This window comes from Saccostrea echinata, unplaced genomic scaffold (genome assembly GCF_033153115.1).
Source record: "Saccostrea echinata isolate AGI-Se365-2 ecotype Australia unplaced genomic scaffold, CSIRO_AGI_Sech_v1 ptg000001l, whole genome shotgun sequence".
Taxonomy (NCBI): Eukaryota; Metazoa; Mollusca; class Bivalvia; order Ostreida; family Ostreidae; genus Saccostrea; species Saccostrea echinata.
The window spans coordinates 10,640,144-10,659,461 of record NW_026889750.1 but is presented as its reverse complement, the minus strand read 5'-3'; the positions used below and the strand labels follow the sequence as shown (position 1 = coordinate 10,659,461).

Here is a 19,318-nt window from a genome sequence, read left to right as displayed (position 1 = left end):
TGTACATTCATTTTCTGCATTATAGAATTACAAGTGGATCTTTAAAAAAGGGTGTGAGGGGAATTATTGGAAAGAGGAGAAATATTCTTAAATCATTAAAATCACATCATATTTTATCAAACAGCTGCTAGTATCAAAACTACTACAAGTCTCTTTCATATATCCCTTTCCAATTACATTGAGTGGCTTTATCATGTACTTTTTGTTCTAGGTGAAACTAAAATTAGATTCGACGAACGTATTACGTTTCTGAAGATGTATCACAGAACTTCTTAGAATAATGGATCGCTGGTACTACTACTACTACTACTAAAGCAAACAGAAATTAAACGAAGCTTCCAACTTTTACCTTCCGTGTAGGATAAGTATTGTTTAAACGTAAAAAAAACTATCGATAATGTCATCTTATTCTTACCGTACCATGCAAAGTCGATGAATTCTTTTCTGTCTGTGTAACAAAAATCTACTAAAGCATTAACTTGATGAATTGGAATTCGGAAGTATGAAACGAAATAGGAGCGTTATATAGGGCTAACGACAATATTTTCTAAACCCCAAAATCACCTTCACGAGTGATATGATACGCTGAAAACAGATTTTCTTATTTTTTATCCCACGTTCAATAAGTAGGTCAATCTTTTTTATCTGTTAGCGTATTCCATGCACATGAGGTGTGCAAGGGTGATTTTATCTCATTTAAATACAACAAACAGTTACCTTCTATATTGAAGATAAAATTGAATGTTTAAAAAAATGAAAGAACGTTCTTAATAGAGTTTTACTAATTAACAAATTGTCACTTCATACATTATTCTTTAATTAGTCATCTATTCACTGACAAAGATCGTTAATTAGTAAAAGACACAGTTGTGTATATTCTTGCAATCCTAATGCTGATGGTGGTGTATATGTTTCCTGAGAGCCCTGTTGTGTCCAGAACTGATGATTAGTGGAAGATGTTTAAAATTATTTGCTTCCTGTCTATTTATTATGTATATTCGTATTAGGTAGACATATACAACAAGTCGTATTGTTCATGAAGGGTAAGGTAATTAATTTAACTCAGATGCCTTCTAATCCCAAACAGACAAATCTTTCAAAGACTCGTTTTAAAGCCTCAAGAAATCCCCAAATATACATGCCCGGATCATACCAACTGCTGCAGCATAAGGGTCCACAGAGGAGGGAGGTGTAAACTTTAGAAACTTTTTTTTTTAAATTTGATGTAGTAAACCAAAAAATATAGCAGGACACCAATTTTGTTTAACACAAGTATTTTTCATGCCCTTGAAAGGTTTTAAAACAAAGATTGTTCAAGTGTGTCCAAGACCGTCTGTCATTAGATGTTTTCACATTTTCAACCTTTCCCTGAGCTAGGGGTCCAACCTTTCACCATTCTAGGGACCGATTGGTATTCTCTCATCTCCTAGACGACTAGACGGAAGGATAGACAATGAACAATTTTCCATCAGAAATGAGTAGCTGAAAGAGCTGAAAGGAATAAATTGCTAAGATTTTAATTTTTTGATAATACCCTGTTCCATCTAAAAAATCCTAACAATTTATTCCTTTTCAAGAAACAAATGCAGACTTGTAAACAGCTATGATCATTTCGGTTGTTCGATGTGTATAACATACATGTTTAAAAGCAAAGAGGCTTTTTATAAAAGCTTTGAATTGTGAAATTTATATAATATTGATTGGAAAATACCATTTCAAATACTTTTGGAATTCTGAACACTTTATTTTATCTCAGTTCTTAAGATCGTATGTCAAATGTTATTACAAAACTATATTGAAAATTCCTTTTTTAATGAACATTTTAAATTATTCTTTTAACGGGTATATTGAAATAGTGTGATAAAAATTCAGTTTTAGGTGCCAATAAGACTTCTGCAAAGTTGAATTAATATATAAACAATCAGAACAAAAAGTTTAAGATTAAAGAAAATAGCATATCTATTTATTATGTATATTCGTTTCAGGTAAATATGTAAAACAACAGTATTGTTCATGAAGGGTAAGGAAATTCAATCAACTCAGATGCATCCTTATCCCAAACAGACAAATCTTTCAAAGACTCGTTTCCAGGCTTCAAGAAATCCCCAAATATACATGCCCGGATCATACCAGCTGCTGCAGCATAAGGGTCCACAGAGGAGGGAGGTCTACGATCCTCCAGATATCCCCGTCGCTCCCAGGCTACTAGAGGAGGGATCCTGACTGTTGTTATGGCTTTGTTGGCACCGTCAAATACAAATTCGTCAATGACGGGGTGTCCTTTAACCTTCTTATTTGAAAGTCTGTCTGTATTAGCTTCTTCAATAGTTTGGTCATAAATTTTTAATAGGGGCTTTTGGTCAGATTTGGATAGTATATTAATTGCATGATGGATAAATCTGAAATTACAATAGATTCCGTGAATTAAGAACTTCATGAATATTTAACAAAAAAATGTATATTTTATTGACTAGTTCGTTATATTATACTTTCATGTTAATTAGTTGAATCTGATTCGCCGAGAAACATTTGTTGAAGAACACTATTACCCGCTGAATGATGAAGCCAAACCCTGTAGCGTAGCAACAGTCAACATTCCTTGACGACGGGTGACATTCCAAAAAATAGTGACTGCGCGGAATTTATGAGCGCAAGGTTCGCTGTTATATGTATTTTTATAAACATTCAGTATAATATAATGAATATTGCATGTAGTTGAGTGTAACATTGAAATTTTCCACCCCTCGAAAACCATTGTCAACCTCGGCTGCGCCTCGGTTGATAAGGTTTTCGAGGGGTGAAAATTTTCAATGTTACACTCAACTATACATGCTATATTTATATAATGTGTTATATGTGTATTATTGTCATTGTTATCACTTTTTTTAAAAGTTTAAAATTCACTCTCTTCAACTGTGAAATGAAACCTTTTTCAAAGAAATGCAATGCAAATAACGAACCGTATTCCTTCTTTTTCTCTCATTTTTCTGACACTAAAGTTCAAATGTCCTGCGGAATAGTCGGCCCCTCCTTTTGAAGGGGCTGTTTTTAGAGTAACCCTCAGCCCACACTGTTCTGCAAGTCTCAATAATATGTAGCGTGACATCTGCAGGTGGTCCCCTGCCATAAAGCCATCACATGGTCCAATCTGGTATTCCCACTGCAAAAAATAAACCATCTAGTAAATAAGGAAATAAAATAATGACCGGAAGCATTAAGTTAAATGTATTTCAGTTATCTAAAAATAAAAGATATTTTAGTTAGGACAGAAGTTTTACCGTCGATATCCATAACACTCAGTAGGCTCTCTCTCTCTCTCTCTCATTAAGGGGAGATACAAACTTTCTTCAAATCAATCAGCAACACTTTTTTGGATACTTCAATTTTTAGGCCTTTCAAAAGATTACTAGTTTTTTTTTTTTAATTTCTACATCAACAAACTTCATCTATGAAAATTTTAGGCCTTTCAAATGATTACTAGTAATCATGCCATCCCCTATTAGCTCACCTAAGCCGAAGGCTCAAGTGAGGTTTTCTGATCGACCTTTTTTCTATCAACCCTTAAGCTGTTTGTCTGTCTGTTAAATTTATACATTTTTGATTTCTTCCCCTGAATCACTGGGACAAACTTGCCACAAAGCATTCTTTGGTAAAATGGGTATGATTCTGTTCAAATGAAGGATCACGCCTTCTCTCAAGGGATGATAGTTAAGAACTAAATAAACATTTAATTACTTCATTTAAAATCTTCTTCTCAAAAACAACTGGGCCACAAAAGATGAAACTTAAGTAAAAGCTTCCTTACATCGTGTAGATTCAAGATTGCTCAGATCATGAGTCCCGGGGATAGGGTGGGACACAATGTTTGACATAGGAATATATGAGAAAAATCTTCATAAATCTTCCATTCTCAAGAACAGCGAAGCCATGATTAGTATATTCAATGGAAACATCCTCAAGTAGTTCACATTCATGTTTGTTCAAATCATGACCCCGGGGTAGGATGGGGCCACAATGAGCGATCAAACGTTTATTTAGCAACATGTAGGGAAAAATCTTTGAAAATTTCTCAAGAACAGCAAAGTTAATGTTAGTCAAAGTTATATGGAAACATCCTCCGGTAGTATAGATTCAAATTTGTTCAAATTATGACCACCGATGGTAGAGTGGAGCCACAATGGGCGATCATATGTTAACATATAGGAGTATATATAGTAAAAATCATTCAAAATCCATTTTCTCAAGAACGGCAAAGCTTTGATTTATCATATTTATATGGAAGCATATTCAGTAGTGTTCATTCAATTTTCTTCACATCATATGATGATCCCCAGGGATAGGGTGGGGCCCGATTGGCAATCAATGTTTTACATAAGAATATATAGGGAAAAAAATCTATAAAAATCTTCTCAAGAACAGCAAAGCCATTGTTAGTCATATTCCGGGACACCTTTACTTTTTAGTTGGAAATCACTTCCGTTAACTTACTTTCGATTTATGTGCTACGCATTGCGGATGTTTTGGTTCACTGCGTGTTCAAAACGGCATTTGCAAATCGGCAGACGATAGAAAGAAGTCATTCAATCATCTTTGTAGCTAGATCTCATCTCACATCGGGAGGAAGAGCTTACATCGATACTTATTTAAATCAAATGTCAGTCAGGTTCCCCCTAGCTATAGAATCGAAGGTGGCGAGTGTGTTCTCTTAGAACTTTTTTATTGCACATTATATGTTCTTTTTAAAATAACAAATATCAGGGATTTTTGTGTTTTTATTTTTATATTCAGACAGACACAATAAAACACAAAAATACATTAAAATATAATACACCATCATGGAACCAAACCCCCATGGTTACGACTAATTATCCAATGCAGAGATAATTTTTTTCCCCTAATAAATGGTATATTTTTATATATACTTAATGTACCTGAGACGGTCCGTTCTCCCGTACAGCTCCATGCACTTTAACCCCTGCATAGATACAAGCTTGTAGGTGTTTTACAGACAAATCCCTTTCCACACCGATGTTTTTATCGTGTTCATGTCCGACAGCCTGTAAAGGGACTGTAAAAATATATGTACATGTAAATATGCTCAACTATAACAGCATTATAACCGCTCCCCACCCCCTCTCCCACGTTCCTGCACATAAGAATAAACAAAAGCATAAATGTTGAAAAAAAAATTAATAACGTCAACAAAATCCCCATTTCAAATTCGAATGGCAAAGGAAACCTATGCAAGGACCTTAATTGAACCCGAGAATTTTTTTGATTTACCCAAACAATAAAAGCATCGCCTGCTGCTATTTGTTGTAGATGCCAATAATTCATATAGCTTTGACTGTCTGGAAAGAGGCTTAATTACATTTACATGAAAGGTAAGGACTTAAGTATAATGTAATACATGTACTTGATCTTTGTAAACCTCGTCTTAAGTAACACGATGCTGATGTTACGTAAACGGAAATGTAAGTACTACATATTTTTATCTCTGTCATTGGATTCTTTATTCACCAAACCTTGTCGTTTTATTAAAAATTATTTTTCTTATTTATATAGTTTAATGTACTAACAATTTCTTTGCTTCTTCAAACAATTAGTACAGAGTAAAATAAACATTTCATAATTTATTATTACATGTCATTAATTCTTACAAAGTGTCCCAAGAGTCAGAAACATTCAGTAATAGGATTTCAAAGGGATAAATGATAGCAGACGTGGTGTTTTCTGCAAAGTGCAAGGAAAACTGTCAAATGCAGTTTAAAAAGATTTATGTCAGTTGATTCTACTTCATTTATACAAAAGTTTTAGCTTGAATATTAAAACTTTAGTTGATAAGATGATATTATAAAATCTTAGAATTAAATCCACAATATTCCAATTTGTATGGTTATTTTTTTAGCCTGTCTATAAAGCGGTGTATCTGTGGACTGAATCTGCGCAGTCTTTACATTATCTAAATAAGTTCCATAGTGTTGTCCTTTTCTAGAAATGGGGTTCAAATTTGAAAGCATTGAGAGTACACTAAAATGCAACCCATTAAGACTAATCAAAAGGTATACACTCAAAATCTCAAATATATTATTTTTAAGATGGACGACAATCTTGCTATGAAGAGATATTGCACAACTTACCAGCTCACTAATTTCATGTAGTTCTTGATACTTAAAATATGGATAAAATATACGTACAAGCTGTAGTATAGTCAAATTTTATAGGGTCGTAGCTGACCGGGACTCCGTCATCGTTTACCACAAAGTACTCTTGTTCGAATCCAAACCACGGGTCATGAGGCTCCTTCGGCTTGTGTCCTGTTGTCGGATCATACTGTAGTCTGTTTAATGTTTCTGTTAATTTGACCCTTGTGTTAATATCTAGAAAAAATTAAGAAACATCCTCCATCCTTGATTTTCTTCGTTCGTGTGTTCACACAAGCTATAATATTTTGGTTATGTTTCAAACTACTAGGATATACATGACTGTATGAAGTATAACACATCTGATCTAAACGCAATGTACACACCAACTGTTAATTTCTTACCTGCTGGTTTGTCCATCGTCAGCCACAAGTCGCAGAGAACTAACTTATGGGGACTGCTTAAAAACGGGTTTTCAAACATGGCTACCGGTTTCATGATCATTACAGTAAATTCTTTTCTATTTGCATCATTCCAGTTGTATGTGTCATTTAACGGACATTCTAGGTATAAAAGAAGTGGAAAATAGTAGAATGATCAAACATATGTGAGAATTTAAAAATATATCATATATGTTACTATTTAGTTAATTAGTAAGTGAGAATGCAGTAATTATAAGACATGGTTTGATTTGGATATATAATTTATTTTTAACGTGTTTATAAAGTTTATTCCATTTTATCTTTTTCGCCTCTTACCTTCTGCGCTCGATGGCTCAAAATTTACCACTTTCATCTTGGACATGAACTGGAAGTTTGTTTGATTTGTGAAAACGTACTCTAGAATAACGCGTTTTGTAGATCCCGGAGTAGCTGGAGGATTGACGAAATGGAAACTCATTTTGGTTTCTATCTGTCAGGCTACAAAATTTGTAATTCGTAAACTATACGTATAGAAATATGTGTTTAAACTGTAAAGATTTCTTTGATAAATATAGATAAAATGGATGATTGAAATACATGTATGGATTGAACATACAATCAAAATTGTGTTTCTACGGCATAATAGAATCAGAAGTATAGATCTCAAAAATGGAATATATTGAAAAGATGAGGGACATTTTCCTAAAAAAAAAATGAACATTTTATCAAACAGTTACTAGTATTAAAATTTTGTTTGAAATGTCTGCACATATTCCTTTTCTTTTCCCTGCACAATTCAAAACATTGGTTTTACCACGTGGTTTTTGTTCTAGGAGAAACTAAAATAACATTTAAGATACTTTTCTGAATATCACAAAATTTCTCAAAATAATGGATTGTTTGCACTACTACTACTATATTCTCTTCAGAGAAGTGGACAGGCTTTCGCCTACATCCACTTCTCTTCGCGAGCCTTCATGTTTTGATTCTGGAAAATGTGAACAGGTGACGATCTACACTTCAACTGACATTTCGAGTCAAATATGCCTGAATTTACGTAACAGACATGTTATTTCTATAACTTTAAAATAAATACACACAGCTATCACAAGAAAACAAACCTTTACTTGTTGGGTGCATGAGAATATCATTACTTAAGCGAACTACAGGTATTTACGTAACAGACATGTTATTTCTATAACTTTAAAATAAATACACACAGCTATCACAAGAAAACAAACCTTTACTTGTTGGGTGCATGAGAATATCATTACTTAAGCGAACTACAGGTATTAATGGAGTTTCCAATTTTCACTCCCAGTGAAGGACTGTTAAGTATTGTTAAAACGTCACAAAAGCTATAAATAATGTCTTTATTCTTACCTATAACCATGCAAAGGCGATGAATTCTGTCTGTTTTACAAAATACACATTCACGTCTGATAAGCTGATGCACACACTCGTGATTTTTAACCTGCACTCAATATTAAGTAGGTCTCTGCGTTATTTTTATTCTTATCTGTTTGCGGATTGCACTCACACATGAGATATATACAAGGATGATTTTAAGTACAACACAAATTTTGAAAAAAAAAAGTCACTTGATACAGTTTTCTTATAATTAACAATTTTTAATTGTCATTAAGTACAAAACTATTTCATTAGTTATTTTTAAAAAAAGAAATTTTTTTTAAAATTCACATTCATAAAGGCACAAAAAAATGCATCGGCCGGGAATCGAACCCGGGCCGCCCGCGTGGCAGGCGAGCATTCTACCACTGAACCACCGATGCTTACACTCGTTCTATTCAAGTAATGAGAAACAAAAAAAAAGTTTTTGATTGACTGTTCTTAGTGCCTAAGGCCATACGCAGACAGGTAAGTCACAATGCACGAAACTTTTAATTCATTATGTTGTAAACTTCTAAAATATACATTAATTTTATATAATAAACCAATTACGGTAATATAGCAGGAAACCAAGTTTAATGAACATGCGTATTTTTGTGCCCTTGAAAGGTTCTGTCGTTCTGCTTTAATAGAATTGGACAGACTTTCGCCTAGGCGAAAGCCTTTCCAATTCTCTTTAGAGAATATTAGTATTATACATAGGGGCTTGTCTTCCGGATTGTTAAATGTAAAATAAATTTTAAAAATTTTGAATCTTCTTTAAATATACTAAAAAGTTGTTAAAATAAAGATTCTGACACTTTCAGTCAAGAAAAAAAAAAACATTTAAAGAAGACGTACCACACCTACATGTATATACATAAACTCTAGAGTTAATATAGCAGGAAACCAGGTTTGATGAACATGCGTATTTTTGTGCCCTTGAAAGGTTTTGTCGTTCTGCTTTAATAGAATTGGACAGACTAGCATGTCAGTTGTCTTGATCAAGCGTGCCAAACTTTTACACGTTGAATACTACATTATTTATGGATTATCTGTTTGAATTCAATAAAATACATACATACTACTTAGCATATTAAACACAGAACTCCCAAATACCACCAAAAGTATTGACCAATCATATCGAACACGTTGAATGGTTGTTTACTACGGCATTTGTAGAAAATAGTAACAGATGGTAAGTCAAAGCCTGTTTTACGTCCTATAATCATATCATGTTCAAATGTAAATTGACTTGGTTAAGATAATATAGGAAAATTTACAACATGAAAACTAGTAAAGCTACACACCTAACAGTATGCAAGTGAAAGCTAAACATTACATGCATTTATTATTTTGTTACATTTTTTAGTTGATGTTCCCCATCTCTCGTTCAAAAAACTCTTAGCGCTTTGATGTGTGAACAAAAAGTATTGCAATAAAATAATCAAATGTCCTTGTACTATAATGATTCCAGAATTTTAAGGTATGACCATGCTTAGTTCTCAATTAGTCACTGTTGACATCACGTGACTTTAATTGTGTATATATACGGAGACTCCGCAGTCGTTTACGGTTATTCTTCGGATGCAGCCAAGGAGAGAAGACGAATGAAAGTATACTGGATAAAGTATTTTCAGTTATTAATTCCTCGCTTGTTTTCACATTTTGAGAGTGAATTTGGAAGGCCATTTAAGGTTTGCCAAACCAGTTATAAGGCCTGCCACGAAGAGGTTGTCCTCCAGTAAAGAGGCTAGCCATATAGTTTGTGATATCGTCTGCATTGGCTGACCGCTATACTCATTGTCCGTCCTAAATAAGGCATCCTTCAGTGAGTGTAGTGGTTGAAGGGCTATCACATATACTGTCCGTCCTGAATAAGGCATCCTACAGTATATGCGATAGTCTGAGGGCGACTAGGCTCTTATTTTAGTGTTAGGTTAGGACTACCAGTTAATTAATTGTTGCTTGCCTCTGATTATGATGGTGCTTTACTAGTTGATTTTAGGTTAGGACATATTTGTATATTTCGGCAGTCCACTAAAATCAGACCAATTATTTCCAATCATTTAATGTTGAACTCCCCAAACCCTGGAATTGACCAGGTACGACCCCTGTGTTTAATGTAAATACGTTACAGTACTTTGAATCGGGAGATTGATATTACGGGCTTTGAATGACCACATGTTGCTGTTTGCAACATACTCACTCATAAAGAGAATTCAATACGATTGGTCAGTGCTGTCAGGGGTATTGTTGGGTTCTCTGTTTTATATAAAAAGTAGAACTCAAATCACTGAAACCAAACAGTCAAGCGAGAATAGAAGTAGAGCCTCACTCTCTCTTCTAACTTCATAAAATCCCTATATTTCAGCAAAGTATCTTTGCTAGTCGCAGAGAGTAAGCGTTTGAAAAACATTGCGACGAATTGTGCTTTCTTTTTTGTAAAGAAATGAGCATGTTTCAGTAAAAGTCGACTTCTTTAAGAAAGACCACAAAGTTCCATTCAAACGAAAAATTTTACCACTTCAATGTGTATCATTGTAGAACTTGTACCACAAACTCTACTACAAACTTCACTTCTGACAGAAGAAAATTAACCAAGTAATCTTTAAAAAAAATTATTCTGTTTAATTTATTCTTTAATATGTACCGCCGAAATATGGCTGAAATATTGCCGACTCGGCGTAAAACAACAATAATCAATCAATCTTTAATATGTTGTTGAATAATGATAAGGTGATATGTTAAGCCATGTGGCTTAAAGAATAAATAACAACAAACAATAACCATGGCAATCAAGGACAATTCTTCTGGAAAAAAAAAACATTTGAAATAAACGTGGCAATATTACTTTTAATCGGTTGTGTTTTTGGTAAATGTGATTGTATGCCCTGTACACGCCTTTTAGGTAGAGTTGAATATCAGTGGTTGTTGATAGGAACTATATATCCCATATCATCTTCAAACATTCTGTAAATAAAATAAAATTAAAATAAGTAAGATGAAATTTATGATACGATTTCAGATGAATTTTATCGTTATTTGTTTTTATTTGACCAAAATTCCAGAAACAGCATCCATCTTCCTAATATTATCCTTTGGTACCAGCAATTATTCTTTATGTGAATGAGAGAGAATTTCTTGCACACATTACCCGCATTCCCATTAAGTTAGTATTATGTGAAAAAGAATACGGCCTTAACTTCACTTACACCGGTTTTATTTTGAAGAGGCACATCAATCTTATCAAATTAAGGTATGTCACTCGCCAGCTTTTGAGAAAAAATTAAGTTTGGTCAGAACCTCTTACTTCAAAATTATTTATTATAATTCCATTTTTATGACATATTTGAATTAAACAATGAAAATTATACAATATTCAATTTAAAAACTGCTCACAAATTTGTAAAGAAACAAGATTTATGGGGGATTATTTTTTTGTGGAAGAATGATATTTGGAAGAACATGCTTCAAAGTCTACACATCTGTTTGATTTAATATCTTTAAACTTAAGCCCTATATATTCTTACTTGGAGAATTTTTTTTTAGTATTATATGCTAGGAATATTGAATAGAGGTTTTAATATTTTTAAAACAAATTTTACACATTCACTCAACAGAATTTGGCTAAAGATGAAGATATATTTAAAAAGTTAAGATAAAATGTACATTGTTTTTCAGCTGAAAATCTCATATTTTGACCATTATGAAATTACACGATACTTTCAACCGATCAGCATTTAAGTCATAAAAAAGCTTGATACAAGGGAATATTTTATTGTCTTTTTAGATTTTTAATACCTAAAATATGACATTTTTAGTGCAAAAAAAGGTCACACAATAATTTACGTGCATTAATTTGCAGGATTTTTTCCAATACTAATTATTATTCAAAGTATTTTATATAAAATAAGATTATATTTACTGCCGTGATTGATTTCGGTAAAATATGATAAAGGTTATAGTGATTAATCTAAAAGTTACAATTTAAGTGCAAAAAAGTCAAGTGAATTGTACCATTGCTCTGTAAGATGCACATTGGTCCCCAATTTTCTTGGCAATTTTGAGTCATGTTATATGAATAGTTATCTAAAATATACATCTCAAAAATCCTTAATATAGCTCATGTCCCGAGTGACATACCTTAAGTTTTGTCTCTTTCAAATCTTTTATAGTAATTTTCGTCATTTAAATTTTTTTAACCTGTTGTCGTTTAAAGCTGAATATGATCCGTTTAGTTCTGAGTAATTTACAGATAGGTTTAGTTCCGTGTAGACAGAGCCGATTTGTGGGGGAGTCGAATTGTGTTGTTCTGCAGACCCTACATCTGGACCAAGTTTTCTATCTGACTTATTCCACCTTCTGAAAGATATTTAATAGCTGCATCATATTTGAATGAGATAATTTACTTTTCTATTCTTGGCTATTTTCATGAATGTAGAATTCGAATTATTAACTATAAAGTCAAACTGTAATTGGAGACAATCATTATGTTACGTCTTCCAAGGTTTTTGGAAAAATCTTGATATTCGTTTCTTTAATGAATTTGTTAGTTTAGTTCTTAGATTTAGGCATTTTTAAATTATCTCAAGTCATCGTTGATTCTCACATTTTCGTTCCTTTGCCAAAAGCAGCCAACAAAGAAAAGTGAATTTCGTTTTAAGACTCCAAGCTGGTGCAAACTTCATAATACTTGCTGTTGAATAAGCTGAGTTAACAATATACAGGAATCTTTTTAGCTTCTGTAATATTTAACTATAGATGTTACCTTCTTACGTTTAAGAGCACTGCTGTGAGAAGAAACATCCCAATAACAGCAACTCCAAAAAGTGAAGCAAACACAACTGCAATATACATATTAGTAATATAAATGTGAAAATCATCAAATGGAATAAGCGATTTTTATTAAGTGTATAATGCTTTTTTATCCTATAATGCATCGCAGGAAAAGATATTAAATCCTGTGAATTCAAAAATGTTACATTCATCGGTAATTAAGTAATATCTACATAATCAGAGAATACTGAATGCTTCAATTTAAGACACTTTTTCTGAGATTGTGTTCTTTACACAAATATATTTTCAAATCTATTTTCAGATTGTTCGTTTTTTATTTAAATAACCTGACAATCTTCTTTCTGTAGGAGAACCATCTGTTGGTGGTTTCTTAAGAGTTCTATCCTCTCCTTCGTACACGAGACTGCAGGTTACTATGAAATTGTAGGAATCGACTAAATGTAAAGAAAAGTACAGATTTAGCAATGGTTTATTAAGTTGTAATAAAGAAGCAATACTACAGATGTCTATAAACTTATTGAAATTTCTGCACACTCTTTCTCAGTGAGGATTGTCATGACACACTTAGAATACTCATCAAACATTGCATGCGCATCGCATTACAAAAAAAATCATTTTCATTGAGATAAAGCATTAGAAAAATAACATATACCCGGACTCAGCAGAGTGAAGCAGTATCTTGTATTCCCGCTTCTTCTGGAGGGATCTGAAGTTAGTCTAACCGTTGAAGTTCCATTGGGTTTAACAATTAAACTTTCCAGTTTGCCTCCACAGTTCTTTGATTGCTTTTCGATCGTAGGATCTTTGTATTTAATCTCTATTCTTCGTCCACAACCTTTTTGGTCTATAGCCTCGAGCAGGTACTCGACTTTGCCAGTAAAATTGAAGTTAATCTTGCAACTGCATTGATACTCAATAATGCCGAAGTCTATTGATAGTTGATCCCCTGACACACTCCGTCCGCCACAACTGCCCAGAGTAGTTACTGAAAAGTAGAAAATATACATGTGAAATAATTCTTTTGAGAGCATAAGGTTAAAGTACATGTAGTATAAGATAAAGACAAGGTTTTTTTGAAAAAAAGATAAACTTGTATGTTTTTAGTGTGGAAGTACAGATTTAATATTTATCTCTTATGTATTTATTCGCTTTGGGATCATTCTATTCTTCTTTTCATCTAAAGTAATCTTAAATATTTTGTAATATAATTCTTTTGCGCATCGGATTGAGTCGATTTCTATTTTCAATTTCATTGGTTCATTTGATATTATCCTATAGTTTTAATTTACCTTGAGTATAAGTAACCGTTCAAACTAAGCAAAATTGGGCAGTATTACATTTAATAAGGAAACTATCTATCAAGCGTATATCAGCTGCACCTTGTGGTATATAACTATCATATTTATTTATTTGTTACTTTACTATAAAAGTTTTGAGTATGGCATTTTATTTTAATTGCAAAGTTTAAACGTTATTGTATTTTTGCAGTTAAAGTCTGAGTAATTTCTTATATTTGTGTTTAAGTTCAAAGTTCATTTTGCTAAAGAACATTTTTTTCTATCTAATATATGTATGCTGCATTAAACGGTAACTTATTGTCAAAGTTTATGAAACTGTAGTGTAAATTGTATTTTTCTCTAATTTATTCTTTATATCTGTAATAGGTCAATGTCTTTTTAAACTTCATTAAATAAAATGGCTACCAACATCTGATTTCTTCATATCATTCTTACTGCTCGGTTACATTAGGTAACTGTCATAACACACGCCTATTATGTATTAAGGACATATGCAATGTACATGGACATGTACTTTACAAGGTACCTTTCCCACTGATAATTTTCCGAGATATTTTTTAGTTTAAAATCATAATACCATCACATGTTCGTAGACAAAATATCAGCATATATTTCCGGGATTTTTGAACAGATATCAAATAATGAAAATCATTGCATTTTTAAAAGAAAAATTAAGGGGAAAAAGTTTCAGCGGATATCTCTCAAAAATTTGAATCAGGAATCAGTAGTGTATTACGGGACATCATAACATTGCACAAAAATCACTCAGTTATTGTAACTATTAAATTATTCAGGGAATATGAAATTAAAGTTCAAAACTACGTTGCGTATGTCCTTAATATATCAAAGTATATAAATAACTATGGCGTGATTTTGTAGGATGCCATCTACACTTGGGTATCTAAAGTCAGAGACTTTCTAAAAAGATATAAGAGGCGCAAAGATGGGAAGTTCCTTCAATTCTGTTGAGCGTGAATATTGTACATTGTATCGTACTTGGCAATGGAGAACAATCCAAATAACCGAGTGCATGAAAACAGGACATTTCTTGAACTGTTACCGTAGTTGTTCCAAACCATTCTCAACCATCTTGGACTTGGTCAACGTTCACGATAGGCAAGAAGATGGCGTTGAAAATGCCTGAACTAGTTTTTGACCCTAATTTTGCCATTACACAATATTTACAAGACCAGCATACATGGATAACAACACAAGGTGTTTTTTTTTTTTTGCTTTTGAGTTAGTGAAACCTTGATCAGCGTACCTTGTACCCCAATTTTGTGAAATTGTGAATGCGAGAGATCATTTCTATTTTTTTTCAGTCTTCCGAATTGACAAAATCTTTAAGTTCATTTTAAGAATTCACATGTTGAAGGAAAGGTTGAAAAGGAAAATTCATTTCTTCGAATTGCTGTTAATGGAGTCAATTTTTTCTATACAATGTGATCAACGATGAGTGATAGAGTGGCTGCTTTGGCATAGTTGCAGACCGGCTGTTGAATGATAGACACGAATGGACTACATGTACCTACCCCACTTCTGTCACCATTGTTACCAGCTGACCAAGCGTCGAACCATAGGAATGTCCATTGAAAAACAAAGCAGACATGTATTCTGCACAACGTTACATTTTTTCACTGCATTTGAACTTCAGTGTGTTCCTGGTACTACATGTCCGCACTCCCATTGGTTAACAATAATGCTGTTGTCAGAGATGCTTTTATCACCTTGCATTTTGTTTCTCAGGTATCATCTTCAGTAATGTAATTTTAGCAATTGTAATATTTATTATTTCGAAATAGTTAAAAAAAAAACAAGGGGATGCTTATATAATTAACTTTTACGAAAGGGAAAGGGGCACGACAAACGGTTGTGATAAGAGAAATATAAAACAATGCCAAAACTAGATAAAAATGTATAGTCATTCTAGTGGAAAAGACCAATATTATATAGATGTGGCACAAAGAAACAAATCAGGAAATACTTTCTCTGATATTTAAATGTTATTCTTTACCGTTAAGATCACTTACCATTTTTATGACAGGCTCTTTGACCTATAAAAATAAACAATTATAAACCAATCAATCACTAATTTACAACTGCATGTTCTCTTTTCTATTTCTAATTACTTTGACCAGAAAAAGAGTTTCCGAAGTATTGAGAGAGATCTCCACATTTATTTTCTAGGTATCTCATGCTAAATGTCGTCTCTTACCAAATACGTAGTAAATCAGTTTCAATTCAAATAGAAGAAGGCTGGTTACAATCAAAGTCATATCTGTCACTGGCAGACCAGTATAAGAGTTACAAATAAAGTTCTTCCGCTCCTTTTTAAGGGTTGCCTTCAGTTTATCAAGTCCTGTGTTGTTGTCACTTACTAGATCGGAAATTGTTGTTAGTGGACTTGAGTCTGATGTACATACTGGTGTCGACAGGTGAATTTTAAACGCCTTTGCTACAAAATCGCTGGGGACAAAGTTTTTGCTTTGCTCGTCCCATCGTCATTTCGTGAAGTCAGTAGGCACCAAGAGTCTCGCCAAAACTGTGCAAGTTTGATGCCTGTATTAAATGGTCCAATCACAGCTTGTTAAGGCGAGCAAGAATTAGAGAGAGAGAGAGAGAGCATAATATATATATATATATAGAGAGAGAGAGAGAGAGAGAGAGAGAGAGAGAGAGAGAGATTCAATGTTTTGTAGCTGGATATGGGATTTATTTCACGAGTGTGACAGATTTTTTTTTTATTTTCACGAGTGCGAAGTACTAGTGAAATGATAAAAAAAAATCCTGTCTCACGAGTGAATTTCATATTCAACTACAAGACATTGAATTTTCTGTTTATTACATTTTCTTTGATTTTCCCTTTGCCTCTGTCTTTTCTTAACATTATAAGTCTCATAGTTGAACAGTTGAGATGCCATAGCATAGCAATAGTGAGATTGAAAACATTCTAATATGCATTTTAGCAGCATGTTTGGGAAGAAATTGGCAGTTTTAGTCTCTATCGAGACGGTTTAGTTGCTATCTCCATCTTACGACAAACCAGAATTTATTTTTTTACTTACTTTGATATAATGATACATACATCTCCAAATGACATGTTAACAGAATCGGTAGTTTCTGTTCTTTTTTTCTTCCCCGGCAAGCAATCCTTTATCTGTTTATCTTATAATATCTTGTATACGTCTAAATGGACTTCAAGGATTTCTCGGAAAGATGCGAATGTTGTGTCATAAAAGTGTATTTTTAAGGTACAGTGGGTCTTTGCTCCACGTTTTGGTTAACCAAAAAATGTATATTTTTACGCAAACTTTGAGGATAATCTTTCAAATTATGGAACGAAAACCCACTCTTATCGAAAAATTGGGTTATAGAATGAGAAAACGATCCTTTTTGCCCTCTCCAGTGTGTGTATGCTATTTCATAGGCAAATAATTTCAATCTTTGTGAGATATTTGCAAACTGTCGACATTTTACACAAAGAATACTTTATTTTTCGATGAAATATCAAAGAAAATTTTGATATAATTGAGATTTAATTTTTCACCTTCACGTTTGTCGCACTATGGGCCTTGTTCGCCCATCTTCTTTGTCCTAACGATTTTCTAATTTGTTTAAACGAATATCTAATTTGTCCAAACAAATTTCTAATTTGTCTGAACAAGTATCTATTTTTTCCGAACACCAAACAAATACATGTATTTTCTTTGTCCTAACGATTTTCTAATTTGTTTAAACGAACATCTAATTTGTCCGAACAAATATCTAATTCGTCCGAACGAATATTTAATATGTCCAAACAAATATGTAATTGTCCGAACGAATATTTTTAGTCCCCTACCGGTGAATCCGGAGGGGGCTATAGGTTTCCTCTGAGTGTGTCCATCCGTCTGCCTGTCTAGCTGTCCCTCTGTCTGTCAGTCTGTCCCACTTGGTTTTCCGCACTTTTTTTCTAAACGTTTGCAGATATTGAGCTGATTTTTGGTATGCAAGTGAATCTTGATGAGTTACAGATCAAGTTTGCATTTCGTTCTGCTTCAAAGATTTTTGACGGAATTACGACCTTTTCAATTTTTCAGGGTTTTCCGCATTTTTTTTTTTCAAAACGCTTGCAGATATTGAGATATTTTTGGTATGTGACTTTATCTTGATGAGTTATAGATCAAGTTTACATTTTGTTCCGCTTCACTGATTTTTGACGGATCTATGGCATTTTCAATTTTTAACGGGAACCAGATTACACTTGCCGGTAGGGAACTAGTATTCTAATGCAATACTCTCAGAATGCTTGTTTTTATCTAGCCCTCAAGCAGCACCATTTTATCCAGGTAGAAAATGAGAGGAAACGGTCATAAGGGGAAGGAAAAAGGAACGACTTTTTTGATTACATTATCGCAATCATCATAAAAATATTAAATGTAATTTAATTAAAATTTACTAATACTTTGATTACTTGACTGTGGTATGGGGATGAATATAGGGGAAGAAATCATGTTTTTAATAAACATCATTTTGACTATTTTAAATGTAATAAATCTAAAGCTCTTAAAATATAACAAATATCTATGTTCCAATGTAGTATTAATTATGTTGTTTGCTTATTGTTGTTTAACGTACCTCTTGAGAATTTTTCACTCATACGGAGACGCCACCACTTGCCGGTGGAGAGCTGCAAATTTTGAACTATACTCGGCACTCAGGGCCATTGAGCAGTAAGGAATCTTTTTCGTGCCAGCACCTACTGCGACACGGGACGTCGGTTTATACGGTCTCATCCGAATAACCGCTCTCCACGTCCCACAGTGGGTTTCGAATCCGCGATGTAAGGATTAACTCCTTACTCCCTGACTCTAGAGCAAACGCTCTAACCACTGCGCCACGCGGGCTATATTAAATATGCATTACACTCAAATATTAAACAGTTGGTGTACATACAGGTCTCAATTCTACATAAACATTTTATTTTTTTAAATTCAGTTCCAGCAATTTTTGTATTGTGTTAGTTTACCCAAAACAAATCCTTTAATATCGCAAGTAGAAAGGCAAAAGAAGCGTTCAAGTTCTTGGTGCATCGAAGCCACTGAGCAGAATATTGAACAAATGGTGACATGAACATGCAAGACTTTGGTTCAGTTAAAAGTACCTGTTAAATGCATAATTGTCTCAAGGTCATGTTTAAAAATTCATTAGAACTTATGTTTTAACTCCCAGACTGCTATGTAATTTGATTCTACACAGACTACAAATATCCACATCATCTGGTAAT

The 19,318-nt window shown here is 33.3% G+C and overlaps 2 protein-coding genes and 1 non-coding gene across 4 annotated transcripts; all 3 read right to left on the bottom strand.

Annotated features, from left to right (window-relative positions):
* Positions 1 to 1,795: 1,795 nt before the first annotated feature.
* LOC133185197 (glutamine synthetase-like) lies at positions 1,796 to 8,008 on the bottom strand. Of its 2 annotated transcripts, none has more exons than XM_061320292.1 (7): positions 7,949 to 8,008; positions 6,902 to 7,063; positions 6,548 to 6,706; positions 6,198 to 6,380; positions 4,932 to 5,068; positions 2,961 to 3,160; positions 1,796 to 2,399 (listed from the first exon to the last, which is right to left on the bottom strand). In XM_061320292.1, exons 2-7 carry the CDS (start codon positions 7,041 to 7,043, stop codon positions 2,012 to 2,014), a joined length of 1,209 nt encoding a protein of 402 aa, XP_061176276.1. In that variant the 5' UTR covers positions 7,044 to 7,063; positions 7,949 to 8,008; the 3' UTR covers positions 1,796 to 2,011. The 2 variants fall into 2 exon arrangements, with proteins under 2 accessions (XP_061176276.1, XP_061176282.1); XM_061320298.1 differs by lacking the exon at positions 7,949 to 8,008 and adding an exon at positions 7,687 to 7,728.
* Positions 8,009 to 8,287: 279 nt separating this feature from the next.
* On the bottom strand, positions 8,288 to 8,358 carry Trnag-gcc (transfer RNA glycine (anticodon GCC)). Its single transcript has one exon. It is a non-coding gene; the product is annotated as a tRNA-Gly (tRNA).
* A 2,322-nt stretch (positions 8,359 to 10,680) lies between these two features.
* Positions 10,681 to 16,328, bottom strand: LOC133194793 (uncharacterized). Its single transcript, XM_061330704.1, has 7 exons — positions 16,268 to 16,328; positions 16,083 to 16,106; positions 13,407 to 13,739; positions 13,081 to 13,188; positions 12,726 to 12,801; positions 12,161 to 12,319; positions 10,681 to 10,927 (listed from the first exon to the last, which is right to left on the bottom strand). Exons 1-7 carry the CDS (start codon positions 16,326 to 16,328, stop codon positions 10,879 to 10,881), a joined length of 810 nt encoding a protein of 269 aa, XP_061186688.1. The 3' UTR covers positions 10,681 to 10,878.
* Between the last annotated feature and the right edge of the window lie 2,990 nt (positions 16,329 to 19,318).

What these genes read in the sequence shown, in the direction of transcription:
- LOC133185197 (XM_061320292.1), bottom strand. Translation starts at nt 7,043, where the DNA reads ATGAGTTTCCATTTCGTCAATCCTCCAGCTACTCCGGGATCTACAAAA. An exon ending in ATTTGACTATACTACAGCTT is followed by an intron (nt 5,069 to 6,197) that starts GTACGTATATTT and finishes ATATTTTTACAG; the next exon opens with TCCCTTTACAGGCTGTCGGA. An exon ending in AGAGAAAAAGAAGGAATACG is followed by an intron (nt 2,400 to 2,960) that starts GTTCGTTATTTG and finishes TTGTAATTTCAG; the next exon opens with ATTTATCCATCATGCAATTA.
- LOC133194793 (XM_061330704.1), bottom strand. Translation starts at nt 16,328, where the DNA reads ATGACTTTGATTGTAACCAGCCTTCTTCTATTTGAATTGAAACTGATT. An exon ending in ACTGATTTACTACGTATTTG is followed by an intron (nt 16,107 to 16,267) that starts GTAAGAGACGAC and finishes TTATTTTTATAG; the next exon opens with GTCAAAGAGCCTGTCATAAA. An exon ending in TCAGCTTTAAACGACAACAG is followed by an intron (nt 10,928 to 12,160) that starts GTTAAAAAAATT and finishes TTTTATTTACAG; the next exon opens with AATGTTTGAAGATGATATGG.